We start from the raw sequence: 17,714 nt of genomic DNA on the forward strand, positions 1-17,714 counted from the left end.
CAACAGACATACAAAAAAAATAAAAATTAATAATAATAATAATATATAAATAAATAAATATAAATATATATATATATATATATATATATATATATATATATATATAAATATAAATATAAATATAAATATATATATATATATATATATATATATATATATATATATATATATATATATATATATATATATATATATATATATATACACATACATATACACTTAAGTAAATATAAAAACAGGTTGCACAACACACCTTTCCATCAAAGCAGGTCTCCACACAGGGCAACTCAGAGGGCATGCACACTTCAGTAGAACACATGAAGTAAATCTGTTTGCAGTGAGGAAATGGAAACCATTAGAATGTCTTTACAAAACAATTCTAGTCAGGTGTTTGTCTAGTTACCTCTTCATTTTGATATTTGTTGCTGGACAAATCCATGAACTGAAAGGCTTCAATTTTAAAACGACGCTGGTTCGGATTCTGAGGAAGGTCATTCACATGAAGTATGGAGGTGTTGCCAGGGTCAAGAGGATTAGGGCATCTGCATAATTTTATGATCAACAAAGAATAAAAGATGCACACTGAGCTTAAAAAAAAAAATTATATATATATATATATATATATATATATATATATATATATATATATATATATATATATAGTAACCTTTTTAGTTTCACAAGTAATTTAATGAACTAAAGATTTGTTCAAAAGGTAAGAACTACAGAGGTCAGAACTGTGCAAACAAATCTAAAATTGCAGTTTAATATGTTGGTGGCTTTTCAAACCCAAGATTTTAAATGCAGGCCTAGATTTAAACTTTCAAATTCAGCACTTCAAACCTACAAAGTTAGTTTAAAAAAATGTATAAAGAAAACCCACTCAGTTGGTCTTTAAACAGAAATGTACATTAATTGTATAGGAATTCAGTACTCAACAGCAAATTTATTTTTATAAGAATATTTAGAACATTTTGTTGGGGGGAGAAAAAAAAAATACTGACAATAGACAAGCCTTCAAACCAACATGGTAGTAGTATCTTTTTCGATCAAAACTTTAAATTTAGGCTCTTACCCCTCAAAAAGCAGGACCAGGGCACTCCTAGCAGAGTGTGGATATGCCACACAATAATGAACTTGAAGAGTAGCTGCAGGTTTTGGAGATTTCAAACGCAATTCCAAATATACAGGCTTACCCAAAAGAACATTTAGGGGTTGATGGGATTGTGGATAAAACTTGGTGAAAGTCTCATCTACAAAAAAGTGGGAAAAGTCAATTGAGCAGCTTAAACAGAAGAACCAATTACAATAGTAAAATTTTAATCAGTTCTTAAAAAAATATATAAATAAATAAAATTGTGACAATATCCCTTACCCTCAGAAATCAAAAGCTGAACTCCAAACAATCCTTCAGACAACATGTATGAAGGTAGACTGGGGGTCATAACCATGTATCCTGCACTGGCAATCACAGGTCTAGTGAAAACTGTAGTTTCTGAAACCTTTGAGTAGCGGCATTCAACCATCAGTCTAAGAACACACACACACACACACACACACACACACACACACACACACAGAGAGATAAATGACACATAGAACAATTTTCATGCAAGTTTAATTATGCATTATAATTTTTTCTTCTACCAATTAAGAAAACAAAAGAATACAAGATGTTAAAGAAATAGGTTTTAAACACCTGATAGGGTTGTCTCTGGAGATCATGCCATACTTCAGGTTGCGAACTTTGATGATAGTCTGTACCTCAGCTAGGTAAATGATTGTCTCACCTATGACCTGATAAAGTTACAACAGACATCTATATTTATTGAATCAATGTACAAGACTTGGGACACCTGGACATCAGGATACTTACAAAAGAATGTGTCCCACACTCAGTGACAGAAAATTTAAAAATTGCAAAGTCTTTGTTGGAGATAACAGGCTTGCAACCAGTCTTCCCAGCAACCATTAGGTTCATAGGGTTCACAGGGATGTTTGCAAAATCATTGTGAACCACAAACACAAAGTTTTTATCAGCAGTGCATTCTAGGGGGAAAAAGGTATAAGCAAATTAAACTTGCTTTCATTTTTTTTTTCATTTAAACTGCATATACTTAAATATAATAAAATAATCTGTTCCAGAAACACTACAACAATTACTCCTGGTTGTGTAAATGAAGGGAACCAACATAGAGGCTAAAAAATAAAAATAAACAAACCATCCATTGGATAATAGCAGACTGAGGTTATCACATCAAAACAGCATCCTCTTGTCAGACACTTATCTTGTGTTACATCAGACAGGCTACACATGACTCTTTGATCAGCAGATATATTGCAGCCTTAAGTAAAGACACAAAAAGCAGGATAAGTTTAACAAAATATATAGGCCAATTTAGGAATTGGACAAATAATCAGCAATTTCATGTTCACCTCCTGGTTTGTTGTTTAGTAGCAGCATGTTTGATGAGGGTAGAGGTTGAGAAGGGGGTGCTTTTGCACACTTTGGCATTCGATCTGATGAAAAACTAAGCTGTTTTTGGGAAGCAGTAAGACTTTGGTTTGCATTACAAGACAATTTTGCAACATCCAACTTTCCAGCTTTATTTGGATAGAGGACCCTCAGGGTGTAGTGGTCATCCTTAAAACAGAACAGTTGTTAGAAAAAGTGGAGTGCAACAAATGTATTAGGTAAACCATAATATATATTTTAATTGATTGAACTGCAAAGGGTATTTGAAAGGGAAAGTTTGAAAATTAATAAATGTACTACTTTACAACAGGACAATGAATATGTACATTATATGTGTGTATATATATATATATATATATATATATATATATATATATATATATATATATATATATATATATATATATATATATATATATATATATATGAATACATGTTAAAAATGCAGTATGCAAGTTTGACACCTAGTGATTGAACTAGGTATTACATTCCTGAATCAAAACAAATGCAAGCTCAGGTTGCCAGTTTTACCAACAGTAGCGAGTCTGACAATCGAGGCTAAAGGCAGATTCAAGTCATGTTCTATATAAAAGCAACAGCACACGATAGAAGGAATATTTTCCATATTAAAAGGAATTTTGGTTCTAACCAACACCCCGAATTGATATTTTAGAAACGGTTTCTATTTTTGCAGCTGAACAACAGAAAACAATGATCACCTCAGGTACACCTCATGTGCTTTATTCAGTGTAAAATGCTAATAATGAGAGTTTGAATGCCATTATTCTTTGAAACTGATAACTTCACTCAATATCTTTAATCACTGCAAATCTCATCATTTAGCGCGTTGTCACAGGGTTAAGATGCGGTCACACTTGACTTTTCTCCCCATAGACTTCCACTCATATGTACTCGAATGCGTCAGACCGGAAACGCAGGGTCACGCGTCAAGTTTCGCAGGTTGCTGAGGTGCAAAGTTCAAGCTTGGTGAACTCTGACCTACGAAATCGCATGAATTGACTACGCGAGACCAATCAAGGATCAAAACAGGACCACTCAGAAATTTGAAACATGGAGCAATCGCTTGCTTTTTTTAAATGTCTAATCATTTTGTTTAATCACACCCCTTTTCGCAGCTCCGCACGACTGAATTTAGCACACACAAACTCTAGTGTGACCGCAGCTTTACTATGTAGCCTGTTACCTAATGTTTCTGCTTGTAATATTCATATTATTTGCTAATAAATATCCTCGTGTCCGAATTTTGGTCTTATTTTGGAGGCTGTCACTTTCCACTTGAGGTTACACTTTGGTCACAGATGCATACATTTTTTTTTTACAAACGAATGGAAATGTGGTTTTCCACTAAGGCAAGCGGGGGTGCTGGAATATAATTGGCAAAACTGGCATTTGGTGGGTTAAAAGAACCAAAAAGACAGAATTACAGCACAAAATGCCCATTTTCAAAGCAGAGTATCTGAATTCAGCATTGTTTTTCAGATAAACATGAATGTTTACTTGAAATATTTCTTAAATATCTGCAAATATGTTATGGTATTTGTATGCTTTAGAGGAGTCAAAAACGTGCATACAGCACCTTTAAACAGATCAGGGCAGTTTATTCTGCTGTGGTGACCCCTGACAAATAAATAGACTAAGCTGAAGGTAAATGAATGAATGAATGAATCAGGTCACTCAAATCAATTAAATTCATGATTGACCCTTTAGTCATTCCAAATATACATCAATTGCAAGCAAATCATGCGTCACTTCCATACTAATGGACATCAGCTACTAATTAAAAATAATTGAAATTCAAAAGAATAGTGCAGAATTAAATGAGGGCTAAAAACAACAATTCACTCGGGATTTCTTAAAGACTTTCTTATGGGATTCCACAATGAGGTTAATATTTTAGAAAAAAAAAATCTATGGTAAACAACTTAGCAAGACACATTCCTGTACAATGCAGATTAAATATTTGTAAAACTATACTTTTAAAACATTTTGATGTACAAAAAAAATAAATAAATAAATAAAGATTTATCTTTCTGCAGTATGAGTGCAGTTTATGTTGTAAAGTAAAACATTAAAGTGCCATTACAGTAGATCCAAACAGCATTAAATTCCAAAAGGCTTTTCAAAATTGCTGACATGTTTCAAAGCATTGTGAAGTTCTTATAAGTTTGGAACAACAGAAGTAAGACAGAATTATTTACAGTGAAAAAGTTTTATATATTCTAAAATACCTCCAAGATGACATGACAGCCTGTGTAATCAACAACTAAAATATTATGGTCATGGCCTTGTGTCAGAGAGTACCCACAGGTTGCGTTGGCCTTAATAACAGATTCAATTACTGCATTACCTGAATAAAAAAAATTTATATGTTGATGCAAAAATTAAAATAATCAATTAAAAGTGAAATGTATGAAAACAAACATTTGCTTTACTTACCCAAAATGTTGACCTGGCTCAAAGAACTAGAAGGCAAAATCACTTTCATTCTATCATTACTACAGTACACAAACAACTCTGACTCCATTACTTGTCCATTTTTTTGAGTTTGAACATTTGAGTTACCAATGTTACCAAAGGAATAGTCATCATTTACACTTGAAAAATGTGAAGTAGAGATTGTCTTGGGACTCTGTGATAAAACCAAATAAATGTAGCACAAAACAAGGATTATTATTTTCACTTCTTTCCAAGCCATTTGTGTAATAACTAGAAAAAGCTGGATAGAGAAAAAAAGATGCCATACAAAAACTCAAATCACTGAAGTGTTGACAACGACTTAATTAATAACACCTGTTACCAGCAGAGATGAATTTGGAGAATGAAATAATCTGTTGCCCTACCGTTTGAGTCTTAAGCAACAGCTGATTTGGATCATCATTAGCCAATCACATTCTACTTCATTGAGTTTAAAGATACACACCTTTTTGGTAGCTTTTGGACCAATATTTCATATTATTTCCTGTAAATAATAATTCCAATATATGTGAATATTTGCAAAGTTGCTCTTTGATTGGCAGTCTTGTGCATGAATTGTGCATGAATTGAAATGTAAATTTTTGTATGCTTTTCAGTAGATCCTACCGTATTAAATGGATTGCTTCAATAGGGTAACAAAGCAAAATAACTATATGTCACGTTTAAATGTACAATTGCTCATATTTCATACTTATCGAGATGATTTCTTTGCTTATGCTTTTATCTGTTTTTTTTTTTTTTTTTTGTTCAGCCTGTTTCTCATTAGAGTTACACTAAAGCATTAAACAATTATTTCTTTCTGGATATCTTATACTTTAAAACTGCATCTAAAATTATGCATCTTGTTAAGTGTTGTTTATTCTACAATGTCCTTGCTGAAATAAAATGTATATGTTTCTAATTGTGTTAAAATACAGCTTAATAAAATTTTCTCTGTTGTCATTTTTTCTCTTTTTCTGTTTTTATTCCTACCTGAACTTGTAATTGACAACCACTTTAATATTATGACAAGCCACAGTCAATATTAAGCCAAAAATTTTGTTCTTATTTAAGCCAGAATTTCATGTGCAAAGGCTTTGTTGTAATGTTTACCTGCATTCATTCATGATTTCTGTACAGAAATGTCTTGATGTGTTAGTGTGAAACTGTCAAAAAGTACCATAACAGAGTAGAAATATTTACAATAATTATATTTTTCAGTTCTGCAATTTTCACTTCTGCAATCACATTTTTTATTTTTCTTAAAGTCTGTAATAAAAGATTATTGTGATGTTGTAAGTACATCTTTTTAGACTTCCCATATTACAGAAATGAAATGCTATTGTTTTTAGGAGCACATTGTGCTGAAACCCTATTGTATGTGTCAGGATTTTTAGAAGTTTTAGCATGAAGCGCTGAAACCCTATTGTTTTTGTTAGGATTTTTATTATTATATTATTAAAATCCTAGGTGCAAAAGCCCTTACTGTTTTTGTTCCTGATCTTATTATTATTAGGGGCCAAGCAGCAAAACTTCTAAGGAGCATCGCCTATTGTTAGACTTTCTGTTCTTCTTCTTTTGTTTCGTCTTCCATCAAAATCTGAATGGCAGCCCATAAAGATATTTGCTTGAAAGTAATGAAATTAGACACTCTGAATAAGGACAGCTGCAATATTAACCACAGCAAATTCTGGGAGCTCTAACTCAAACTCTTTAGCGCCACCAATTGTTTAAGTGCCAATTCAATTTGACACCAAATTAAAAAAAAATTTAAAGGTTTACTTTTTTCTATTTTTAATGGTTTGCAAAACCTTTTCTTTTTAAACTCAGATTAATGGTTTGTTAAATTTTTACCAGATTTGGCTTAGATTATCACTAGACCCTGCTGGCAAAAATGTTATGGAATCTAAGGATCTATAACGAGGAGACTGACACAGAGGGATCCATTATGCAGTACTTATTAAATCACACTCTTACTCAAACATTCAATATGCACAAAGGTGCAAACACACATCAACAGTATCAGTAATAGTCTTAAGGCTGGTGGCAGACAGACACAGAGTGATTTACCAGGCATGGGTCAAAGGCAGGTGGCGTGATTCAGAGTCCGTGTATCAGGCTTGGGTCGAGGGCAGGCAGCGAGTATCAGAGTCCGTGTATCAGGCTTGGGTTGTGGGCAGGCAGAAGGCAAAGCAGAGTCAGAAACAGGCTGGAGTAATTCACAGGAGATCAGGCAGGATATAACGCTAAGTAATGCTGGCCGGGGCTGAACAAGATTTCGCACTGAGTGAATGTTTGAGTGCGGCTTATAAAGGGTACGTGTGTCGTTAACTGGAATGTGAATCAGGTGTGTACGATCAGTGTAAGTGGATGATGTAATGCTAGAAGTCCGGAGATGGCAGCCTCTGCTGGCCAGCGAGGGGAATGACTGGGACCGAGTCAGTGACAGAGCCCCCCCCCCAACGAACGGCTCCTGAAGTGAGAAGAGTCTCGACGCCGGGGTCTTCCACGGGGGCGAGGGGCCGGCATTTCCGGATGCTGCAAATGGAACTCGTCCAACAGAGTTGAGTCAAGAATGTCCTTACGGTTGATCCATGATCTTTCCTCCGGGCCGTACCCCTCCCAGTCGATGAGGTATTGTAGTTGACCACCCCGGCGTCTGGATCTCAGGATCTCGTGGATCTGATAGGCTTCCTCTCCGTCGATCATGAGAGGCGGGGGACCCTGTTCACCGGCTGCCACCTCCCTATCCGCCTCAGCTGGGCCAACAGCAGGCTTGAGCAGGGAGACATGGAAAGTGGGAGAAATGCGATAATGGTTAGGGAGTGTCAGTCGAAAGGAAACAGGAGATATTTGTCTGTCTATTTGAAACGGACCCACGTACCTGGGGCTGAGCTTCTTGCAGGGTAGTTTTAAACGTAGGTCTCGAGCGGATAGCCACAACCACTGTCCTGGGGAATACGTGGGACCAGGACGACGGTGACGATCGGCTTGTTCCTTGAATCTTCTAATGGCGTGTGATAGATGGTTGTGAGCTGCGTTCCATACCTCCTCGCACTTTTTGAACCAGGTGTCGACTGCTGGGAGTTCTGTGGTCTCACCTGACCAGGGACATAGAGGAGGTTGAAAACCAAGTGGATGCCTTTCTCAGGGAGTTCTGTGCATACTCAGCCCACATGAGAAACTTATTCCAATCTGCTTGGTTAGAGTGACAGTAGGTACGTAGGAAGCGACCGATCTCCTAGTTGAGACGTTCCGTTTGTCCGTTAGACTGAGGGTGGTAGCCTGAAGTCAGACTAATATTAATCTGGAGGTTTTTGAAGAAGGCAGACCATAATCGGGATGTGAACTGGGAACCTCGGTCTGAGACAATGTCTTCGGGAAGACCATAATAACGAAATACATATTCACACAGCAGTTCTGCTGTTTCTAGGGCTGTGGGTAGTTTGGGTATGGCGATGAGTTGACAGGCCTTAAAGAAACGGTCCACAACAGTGAGGATGGTGGTGTTCCCTTGTGACTGGGGTAAATCAGTGATAAAGTCTATGGCTATGTGTGACCATGGACGACGTGGAACCTCTAAGGGTTGAAGCAGGCCAGCTGGACGGTGACGGGAATGTTTGGCCATTTGACAGGGGGGGCACTTGTTGAGGAAGTCGATTACGTCCTTATTAATGGATGGCCACCAATAGCGGGATTGGATCAATTGAGCTGTGGCAGTGCTGCCTGGATGACCGGAACTGGGGTGATTGTGGACTTCAGCTATCAGCTTCTCACGGAGCAATGGGGGAACAAAGATCTTGTTCTCGGGACATGCCTGCAGAGTGGGGTTAAGTTCAGAAGCCTGGATGATCTCATGCTCAATATCCCATTGAATGGGTGCTATAATTAGGGGGTCCTTCAAAATGGGTTCGACCTCCTCGGCCCGAGAGGCGAGAGAGAGCATCCGCCTTGATGTTCTTGGAACCTGGGATGTATGTGACTTGGAAGTCGAAACGGTTAAAAAAAAAAAAAATAGCGCCCATCTGGCTTGTCTGGGGTTTAAGCGTTTACAGGATCGGATGTACTCTAGGTTCTTGTGGTCAGTAATGTTGGTAAACGGGTGTTTGGCGCCCTCCAGCCAGTGTCTCCATTCTTCTAGAACAGCTTTCATGGCGAGGAGTTCGCGGTTATTCACTTCATAATTTCTCTCAGCGGGATTGAGTTTACGGGAGTAGAAGGCACAGGAATGGAGTTTGTTCGTGGTCAGGGATCTTTGTGACAGAGTGGCTCCAATACCAGAGTTGGAGGCGTCAATTTCAACCACAAAAAGTTAGATTGGGGTCCGGATGACACAGGATAGGTGCACTTGAGAAACGGGCTTTGAGCTGGTTGAACGCTTTAAATGGCAGCTGGGTTCCACTTCAGACGAGCGTTGTTGGTTTTAACCATGGGTGTATGGGGAGCAGCCACTGAACTGTAGTTCCTGATGAACCGTCTGTAGAAGTTGGCGAATCCCAGGAAACGTTGTAGCTGCCGGATGGTTTCAGGTTGAGGCCATTGCGTGACGGAGTCGACCTTCTGTTGGTCCATGGCGACTCCCTCGGGACTGATAATATAGCCCAGGAATGAGATGCAGGTCTGATGGAACTCACATTTAGAAATCTTGGCATACAACTGATTTTGAATGAGGCGTTTTAGCACCGGTCTGACGTGCTGGATGTGTTCCGGTAAGGAGTTGGAATAAACAAGGATATCGTCGATGTACACGATGACCCACTGGTTGAGCATGTCTCTGAATATCTCGTTGATGAAAGCCTGGAACACGGCAGGACTGTTAGCTAGGTCGAAGGGCATAACGAGGTGCTCGTAGTGGCCATTAATGGTAGAGAACCCGGTTTTCCACTCGTCCCCCTGTCGGATACGGACGAGGTTGTAAGCACTGCGGAGATCCAATTTAGTAAAGTATTGGGCTGAGCGGAGTTGTTCAAGGGCTGCTGGAACTAGTGGTAAGGGATAACGATACTTGACAGTGATTTCGTTCAGTCCCATGTAATCGATGCAGGGGCATAAACTGCCGTCCTTTTTTTTGACGAAGAAAAACCCGGCTGAAGCAGGTGATGTGGATGATCTTATGAAACCCTTTTCCAGCTCCTCAGAGATATATGTGTTCATGGCTTCGGTCTCTGGTTGGGAGAGAGGGAAAATCCAACCACGAGGGGGCGTGGTACCTGGCAGTAGTTCTATGGCACAATCATACTCACGATGAGGCGGGAGCTTAGTGGCTTTCTGCTTGTTGAAAGCTTCGAGTAGATCGTGATAAACTTCAGGAATTTGACAGATTTCGGAGTTTTCAATACTGGTTATGGTGTTAATCTGGACAGGGGAAACAGAAAGTAGACACTGGGTAAAGCACTTATCGCTCCATTTAACTATCTCACCAGTTCTCCAGGAAACTTAAGGGTCATGAAGCTGTAACCAGGGTAGTCCGAGGATAACGGTGTGTCGAGGAGAGTCAATCGCAAGAAGTGATATTTCTTCTACATGGAGAGAGCCTGTTTGAAGAGATAGTGGCAGAGTTCGGAACTTTGTGTCCTTCCCCCAGGGGGCACCCGTCTATAGCAGTGATGGCTAGAGAGGAATTACAGGAGGTTAGAGGAATGGAGTGAGTTGAAGCAAACGTGTAGTCAATAAAGTTGCTAGCGGCTCCTGAATCGACCATGGCCAAAGTCGAGATCTCAATTTCCCTATATTTTAAACAGACAGGAACACTCATAATGTCATTAGTAGTCTCACCAGAAGAGCCTTAGGTGGAAGTTTGTTGGGACACAGGATCTTCGTGTGACTTGAAAGTCCGCAATATAGGCATAGGTGGTTTCTCCTTCTCCGTTCACGTTCTTCAGGGGTTAAACGGGTTCTGCCCAGTTGCACAGGTTCAGTGGGAAGTTCAGGGGATACAGGACTGGAAGTGACAGAGCACAAAGGGTTACGGGTGCGAAGCAAAGTGTCTAACCCGATTGAAAGTTCGATAAGCTGGTCCTGTGTCTTCCCCTCATCTCGACATGCCATCTCCTTTTGCAGTTCCGGTCTCAGAGCTTTCCTGTAGAGTGTAGTGAGCGGATCATCAGCCCAGCCTGTTTGCGCTGCCAGTGTGCGGAAATGCAGAGCAAATTCAGCTGCGGGTCGATCTCCCTGTTGCACACACAAAAGCTCCTCACCAGCATTACGACCTCCCTCAGGATGATCGAACACAGTGCAAAAACGTTTGAGAAAGTCATTAAATGAGGGGAATATCGGGGTGCTGTCTGGCCAAACTGCAGTAGCCCAGTCTAATGCTTTTCCTGTGAGCAGTGAACATACAAAAGCGATCTTCCCATTCTCATCCTTAAAAAGATGGGGCTGTTGGGCAATGAACAATTTGCACTGCAGTAGAAAGCCTTTACATTTAGCTGGGTTACCTGAAAACTTGTCGGGGAATGCCAAACGAACTCCGGAAACGGTTTGGGTCCGTGTCACCAAGGGTTGATTCGTAGAGTAATTGGCAGTGAGTTGCGCTGTGGAAGCAGCTTGCAGGTTTTGTAGTGATTTCACCAGTTCATCTGTCAACTGGGTTAGATGCGTTAACTGTTGCTGATGTGTGGTTAATACCTGAGCTTGAGCTGTGACTTCATGAGACAAAACCTGTATGGCTGCGGGATCTGTGTTGGGCGAAGTCTTCTGTAACGAGGAGACTGACACGGAGGGATCCATTATGCAGTATTTATTAATCACACTCTTACTTAAACATTCAATATGCACACAGGTGCAAACACACATCAACAGTATCAGTAATGGTCTCAAGGCTGGTGGCAGACAGACACAGAGTGATTTACCAGGCATCGGTCAAAGGCAGGCGGTTCAGAGTCTGATTCAGAGTCTGTGTATCAGGCTTGGGTCGAGGGCAGGCAGCGAGTATCAGAGTCCGTGTACCAGGGTTGGGTCGTGGGCAGGCAGAAGGCAAAGCCGAGTCAGAAACGGGCTGGAGTAATTCACAGGAGATCAGGCAGGATATAACGCTCAGTAATGCTGGCCGGGGCTGAACAAGACTTCGCACTGAGTGAATGTTTGAGTGCGGCTTATAAAGGGTACGTGGGTCGTTAACTAGAATGTGAATCAGGTGTGCACGATCAGTGTGGGTGGATGATGTAATGCTAGAAGTCCGGAGATGGCGGCCTCTGCTGGCCAGCGAGGGGAATGACTGGGACCGAGTCGGTGACAGGATTCAACCATTGTCAAATAACACGCAATTCAATTTGTCAAAAATCAAGCAAAATCATACTTGAGGCTACATCTCGGAAATGCTTGATTCTATATACACCAAACTTAGTGGCTACGTACGAAATAGCACACTTCTCTACTATTAAGTATGGAACAAGCAGTAGGTGAGCGATTGAGTATGTTTGAATCCCCAATGTTAAAAAAAAAAGAGTAGGCGAGTGTTACCTCAATCCTAACGAGAACTGGCCATATGTATACTCAATTTGTCTAGATATGTGCATACTCACCAACAAAATAATGGGAGATAACAGTAAGTGAAAAAAGAAGTATGTTTGAAACTTGAGAAATCATAAAAGTGTAGGCAAGAAATCCCTCAATGCCCTACTGCTTTAGCCTAGATTCCGAAGTATTCTCAGATGGTCACTTATCTATCCCAGGAGGCCATGGGAAAGCATTCGGCATGTAGAAGAAGAAGCAGGAAAAGAGGATACGTCATGATATTGAGGAAAAACGGGACGTGGACGTTTGAAATGTAAGTTATTAGAAAGCAAAGAAACAATCTCTGGGCTTGCTGCATCACAAATACAAACATTTTAACAATTTATAAAATTATGAATCACATTCTGGCCATCGGATCTAAGGCATGAACGATATTGCGATCGTGCGATATATTGCGATCGGGATTTTCGAAAGTATAAAATCGCTTTTTAAACGTTTTAATTACCAACGGTGTGCTTTAAAGGTGCTCATTGTCTTTGTGACTATCCTGTCACAGCCAGCTTGTGTTTGCTGTCACTCAACTAAAACCCATAATTTGAAGGACAAGAAACGAAACAACTATGAAAACTCTGTAACATGAAATTAGCTCATTTTATGAATATTAATAATCAACAATAACGGTTTATTCTTAATTATTAATATTCCGGCTTAAGCTTTAGTCAGTTTGGTCAAACAAACATATGATTGTAAATGATCATGCTCGTGCGACCGAGCGGATTCCCAGATTATGAATATTAATTATCAACAATAACGAATTATTATTAATCATTAATATTCCGGATCAATTTATTGTTAATTTGACCAAACGAACACAAGCAGAGCCGCCGCTCTTCCGAGCGGACACGGTAATCTATTCATTTAGAAAAAGGGAATTTAATTGCTACTTCTTGTGAAGTAGATTAATCATTCAAAAGTTTTAAACAACTTATAATAGCAAGGCAGGGGAATCTGTATTTCAGTGACATTTTCTCGTGAGGCAAACAATACAATTCATTTGATTATAATGGAATTTATTGACTAGTCAGACGTAACGAACACACAAACGCACAAACATACATTTAACACAGAACAAAGGTAAACCACGCGGAGATATAGAACATAGGGTCTATAGAACATGTAACAGCAAAGAGAAATAGTAAAGCTAGGAGATAGAGATTTCAGATAAAAGAGTGACAAAACTTTCAGTTCCACCCGCACCATTAAGGACCACCAAGGTTATAAAAAACACCTTTTTGATAAAAGGGGCACAGCTTAATCGCATAACTAAAATCACCTGGTTTTTCATGTCTGGAGATCTCTTTTATGCGTCTCTCTTCCTTCGTGATGAAAACTACTCTTGATGTCCTTTAATGCGTGGAGTTTGTAATGCAGTTCGGACGAACACGATCGCAAACTTTAAACTGAATTTACTTTGCCGGAAAATAAAGAAAACGTGGCGGGAAAGTCCATGCGGCTGTGAAGAGCCGTGTGGCCCTTAAAGGGACAACCGTCAATGATGTTCCTTTTTGGGACGTTCTCTTTCTGCCCAGATGTTTGGGAGGGCAGAATGAGTTATACCTGCGGGTCACGTGACGACCCGTACAGCATTCTGACCAATGATTTCAGGGGAAAGTTTGCGCGCGAACCTTCCTTTGTCTCTGGGCTGCTCGTATGCAAATTTGAGCATCCGCCTAAAGCATGCGGACAGGCATTTAATACAGGGCTTTAAAGAATAAAGCAATGCGAGTTATGGTCTCGATCTATGCATCATGTGTTGTAAAATGTCAGCAGAAACCCATCGGTACCAAACATGAGGGGGTTGAAAGTACATCACCATAATTTTTCATATCCTTACAATATTTATGCTTTACAAGGCCTAAATGGAACATGCATACAGGTTATAAGAGATGTTACACAGGTAAGAAAAGTCAGAAATGAGATACAAAGTTTACAAAACATAACACATTGGTTTTGTGCTGGTTCTGGATTTGATGAGTTCATTTTCTTTCTTATCTTATCTGTCATGTTCTTTTGAAGTAGGCAGAGAGTGGTTCTGTCTCTCCCAGACTTGTTAACATGTCACCACTGATTACTAAGCCAGACTTTTCGTCGCCAAGTGATTTTATTGTCCTGGCGATTCACCCAGATTGTTTTCTGGAATGTTAAATGGAATGTTTATCTCCAGAATGCAGGTTACAATATGTTACAGTCCCCCTCTTCCCAAACAACGTGGTTCGGAGAAAACCCGGTTGGTTGGGATCTAACTTAACTTGTTGGTTGGGCAGGAAGTGAGGGCCCCTCGATGTCCGTTCCTGAGTCAGCTGGACGGAGTTTCATTTCAATCAACGTGGGTGCAGCTCCTTGGCGTTCCTTTCCTTTCCCAGCTTTCCGCTGAAAGGCTCGTGGGAGTATGGCGGTGCACTTGTTCACTGGTGCTTGCATCTTATTGAATGGCGAGGCCCTTGTTAATGTGTGCTTCCCTGTTGTCGGGAGGCACGGAGTGGTAGTTGTTCCACAGTTTTCCAGAGATGAGTGATAGAGGAGTATAGTTGTGAGGTTGCAGTGGTCTTCTGGTGAGACTGAGGTACAGGATCGTGGCTGTATCCTGTGTAGGAAAGGAAGAGCGAGAGAGAGGGGAGGAAGTAGGTGGTATCTGTGATGACTGTGCTTGGCTGGGCATTCCACTGTGACACCGGTTGCAGGGTCTCTACCCCCTTTCCTGGCTTGTGGCCCAGTGTTTGTTACTCTGGTTGTGATACGTAGGTTTGAGGGTTGGCTGCTATGCAGCTGAGCGTATACAACCAGGAGTCTTTGCCCTTCCTGTGTGATGTTGGTAGTGCATGGTGGGTGCCTCTGTCCAAGTTTTTTACATCATCAGAAGATATGCCATGGTCGTCGGTGCTGAGAGACACTCTACCCATTTGGTGTACTGGCATATGAGTTCAAGGGGAAGAGAAAGCGAAGGAGAGGAAAACACAAAAAAAAAATAAAAATTGTTGCTCCTTGTGAGCCCATGGAAGTGTCCTGCCCGATCCATCTGGGTGTCTGATCATGAGAGGATGGTTTCTCTGTTGCTGTGGTGCTCGGTGAATCAGCGCCCTGGGCATGTTTTGCTGTGTGCAGGGTCAGTACATTAGCATTACCCCCCTCTGGCTCTGAGGCAGCACGAACTGTGGTGTCGTGGGGTCTTCAGGGACAACCCAAAAAGGATTCACACGCACCTGTTTTTTTTTAAGATGTAGGAGGTGTTGAGTGACATCTGTGTTGAAGCTGAGGTCAGACAGAAGGATCGGGTGTTAGGTGGGGTGAGTGGCGGAAACAAAACAAAACAACAAGAGACAAAGTAAAGGTAAAAATAAACCTGGTCTGACGTGAGGTGTCAGACGCCTATGTGGTCGCAATGTCGTTTGTCGACATTTGTCGGGCTGGTGAGATTGAATGTGGCAGCTAGGCTAGGCAGGGTTGTTGGCTGCCGGTTACAGCTGCCAGATCTCTGGGTTTTGGTTGGGTGGTGACCATAGTCCACCGTGTGATGCACCTTCTTGGTAAGGGCATCGGTCCAGTCATTCAGGTCTTTGTCAGTGCCTGAAAGTTTGAACTGTTCTTATCTTTTTTTTCCTCTGTAGACGACCATGATGTGGTTGTCAGTGTTGTGGTCGCCTACTTGGGAAAAAGAAAAAAAGTGTTGATGTTTCACGGGCTTGTGGTGGGCAGTTCTGAAGCCTTTTGTTTCCACCCTGGGTGGTGGAACGTGAAACAGAGTCTAGCAAGTTGGAGTCTGCAGCTAAGTGCACTCTGATGTCATGGGCTGCTGTGCTTTGAAGGGTTGCAGTGTTGACTGCCATTTCTCCATACTGCGATGTTTGTGGGAGCATCCATCGATACGGGCTGTGGGCATACCTTGGCACGCATTCTCATCCCAGGCAGAGGTGGTTGGGGTTCCTCCTCTACAGCGTTGCCAATTGTCTGTCAGTTGTACAGTCTTGGTAAACAGCTATGCTGTTACCCAGCGTGGATTTGTGGCTTAAGGTGTAACAAGTGTCAATACAGTGGCCCTAGGGGGCCATCGGCCGCATGGCCGTACTGGCGTTAGTCTTTATGCCATCCCGGATGTGCTGACTGTTCAGTAACATGACAGGTTGGTGGCAGGTGTCTATGATGGCTTCTGTGCTCCAAAGAAGTTGGAGAATAGCTGTTGAAATGGCACCCACCGTGCAGAGCGATGTTGTTACACAGTCTTAGTATTTGCCTTCTGGCACAAGGAGTGTCTTACTTGCATATGCCCAGACGTTGTCTCACTTCAATCGTGGCCAGCTGTTGACCTTCCGTCAAACAGAAGGACAGCCCTTTTTGACAGGGTGGTCACGGGTCGAGAAGTCTTTGAACAGTTCTTAATGACGTGTCTGGAGTAGTTGCACCCACTTAGGGAGCCGCTCAGTTCAGAGACCTTTGCTAGGCGGTAGTCTTTGCGCTAGCCACAGTCAACTGTTTTAGGCCATGGTCTATCTCCTTTGAGTGGCCAGACACGGTGGTACTTTCATTAAGGATGTCATCAACGTAGATGAGGTTACCTCTAACATAAGCATCGGGATATGCTTTGTTCAGGAGGGTGTTGCTTTCGGCTGGTGAGTTGGCCTAGCCGACGGGGCACCTCATGATCGTTTAGTGTCTGTTGTTCAAGGTGAAAGCTAGCTTATTTGGATGTACAGGTATTGTCCAGAAGGCGGGGACTACATCAAGCGTTGAGGATATGGTTGGTCCTTGAATTCTGGGCACTTCCTGTTCCAGTGGTGTCATTGGCCCTTGTGACAATGGCATTTGCTGATTTAGCTTTCTATGGTCAGGCACCCTTTGACCCTGGGCTTGAGGATGGGCCAGATGGGTGCCGAGCAGGTTTTGTTGCATAGCCCGATGTCCTTTTCCCAGCATGGAGTTGGATATTTCCATGTGAAGGTCAGTGGGACTTGCAGTCTAAAGAGTCTTTAGTGAGGGCACCGTGGTAGTACATACAGGATGTGCTGACGTTTGTCGGTTGGCCTCATCCTGCGTGGCCTCAGCATGTCTGTTCTGTTGAGGAAAGTGCCCTGTCTTCATCCATGTTAGTGATGGGGTGACGAGTGGCTGGGCACACGGCAAGGAGTTAGTCCTCTGTGAGCTCACTTCTGCCTACCGGTTCTTTGTTTACTGGTAAGATAGACGTGAGTGTGGCGAGCTGGAATGGAACAGTATAGTCTGTGTTTTGTAAGCTCCCCTCTGGTGTCGTTGCATG

General features: G+C 41.4%; 1 protein-coding gene and 1 long non-coding RNA gene across 2 annotated transcripts in view; one reads left to right on the forward strand and one right to left on the reverse strand.

Annotated features, from left to right (window-relative positions):
- LOC141379053 (zona pellucida sperm-binding protein 1) overlaps positions 1-5,253 on the reverse strand; it is a 5,371-nt gene extending 118 nt beyond the window's left edge. Inside the window, exons 1-10 of the mRNA XM_087295584.1 lie at positions 4,934-5,253; positions 4,726-4,844; positions 2,437-2,644; positions 2,223-2,345; positions 1,877-2,049; positions 1,700-1,797; positions 1,376-1,530; positions 1,076-1,253; positions 404-542; positions 254-328 (exon numbers count right to left, since the gene is read on the reverse strand). Of these exons, the coding sequence (XP_087151710.1) occupies positions 254-328; positions 404-542; positions 1,076-1,253; positions 1,376-1,530; positions 1,700-1,797; positions 1,877-2,049; positions 2,223-2,345; positions 2,437-2,644; positions 4,726-4,844; positions 4,934-5,192 (1,527 nt within the window). The 5' untranslated portion in view covers positions 5,193-5,253. The remainder of the gene's footprint in view (positions 1-253; positions 329-403; positions 543-1,075; positions 1,254-1,375; positions 1,531-1,699; positions 1,798-1,876; positions 2,050-2,222; positions 2,346-2,436; positions 2,645-4,725; positions 4,845-4,933) is intronic.
- Positions 1-17,714, forward strand: part of LOC147832527 (uncharacterized) — an 845,986-nt gene that overhangs the window by 787,275 nt on the left and 40,997 nt on the right. The window lies entirely within an intron of this gene.

This window comes from Danio rerio, chromosome 19, assembly GCF_052040795.2.
Source record: "Danio rerio strain M-AB ecotype USA chromosome 19, GRCz13ab, whole genome shotgun sequence".
Classification (NCBI taxonomy): domain Eukaryota; kingdom Metazoa; phylum Chordata; class Actinopteri; order Cypriniformes; family Danionidae; genus Danio; species Danio rerio.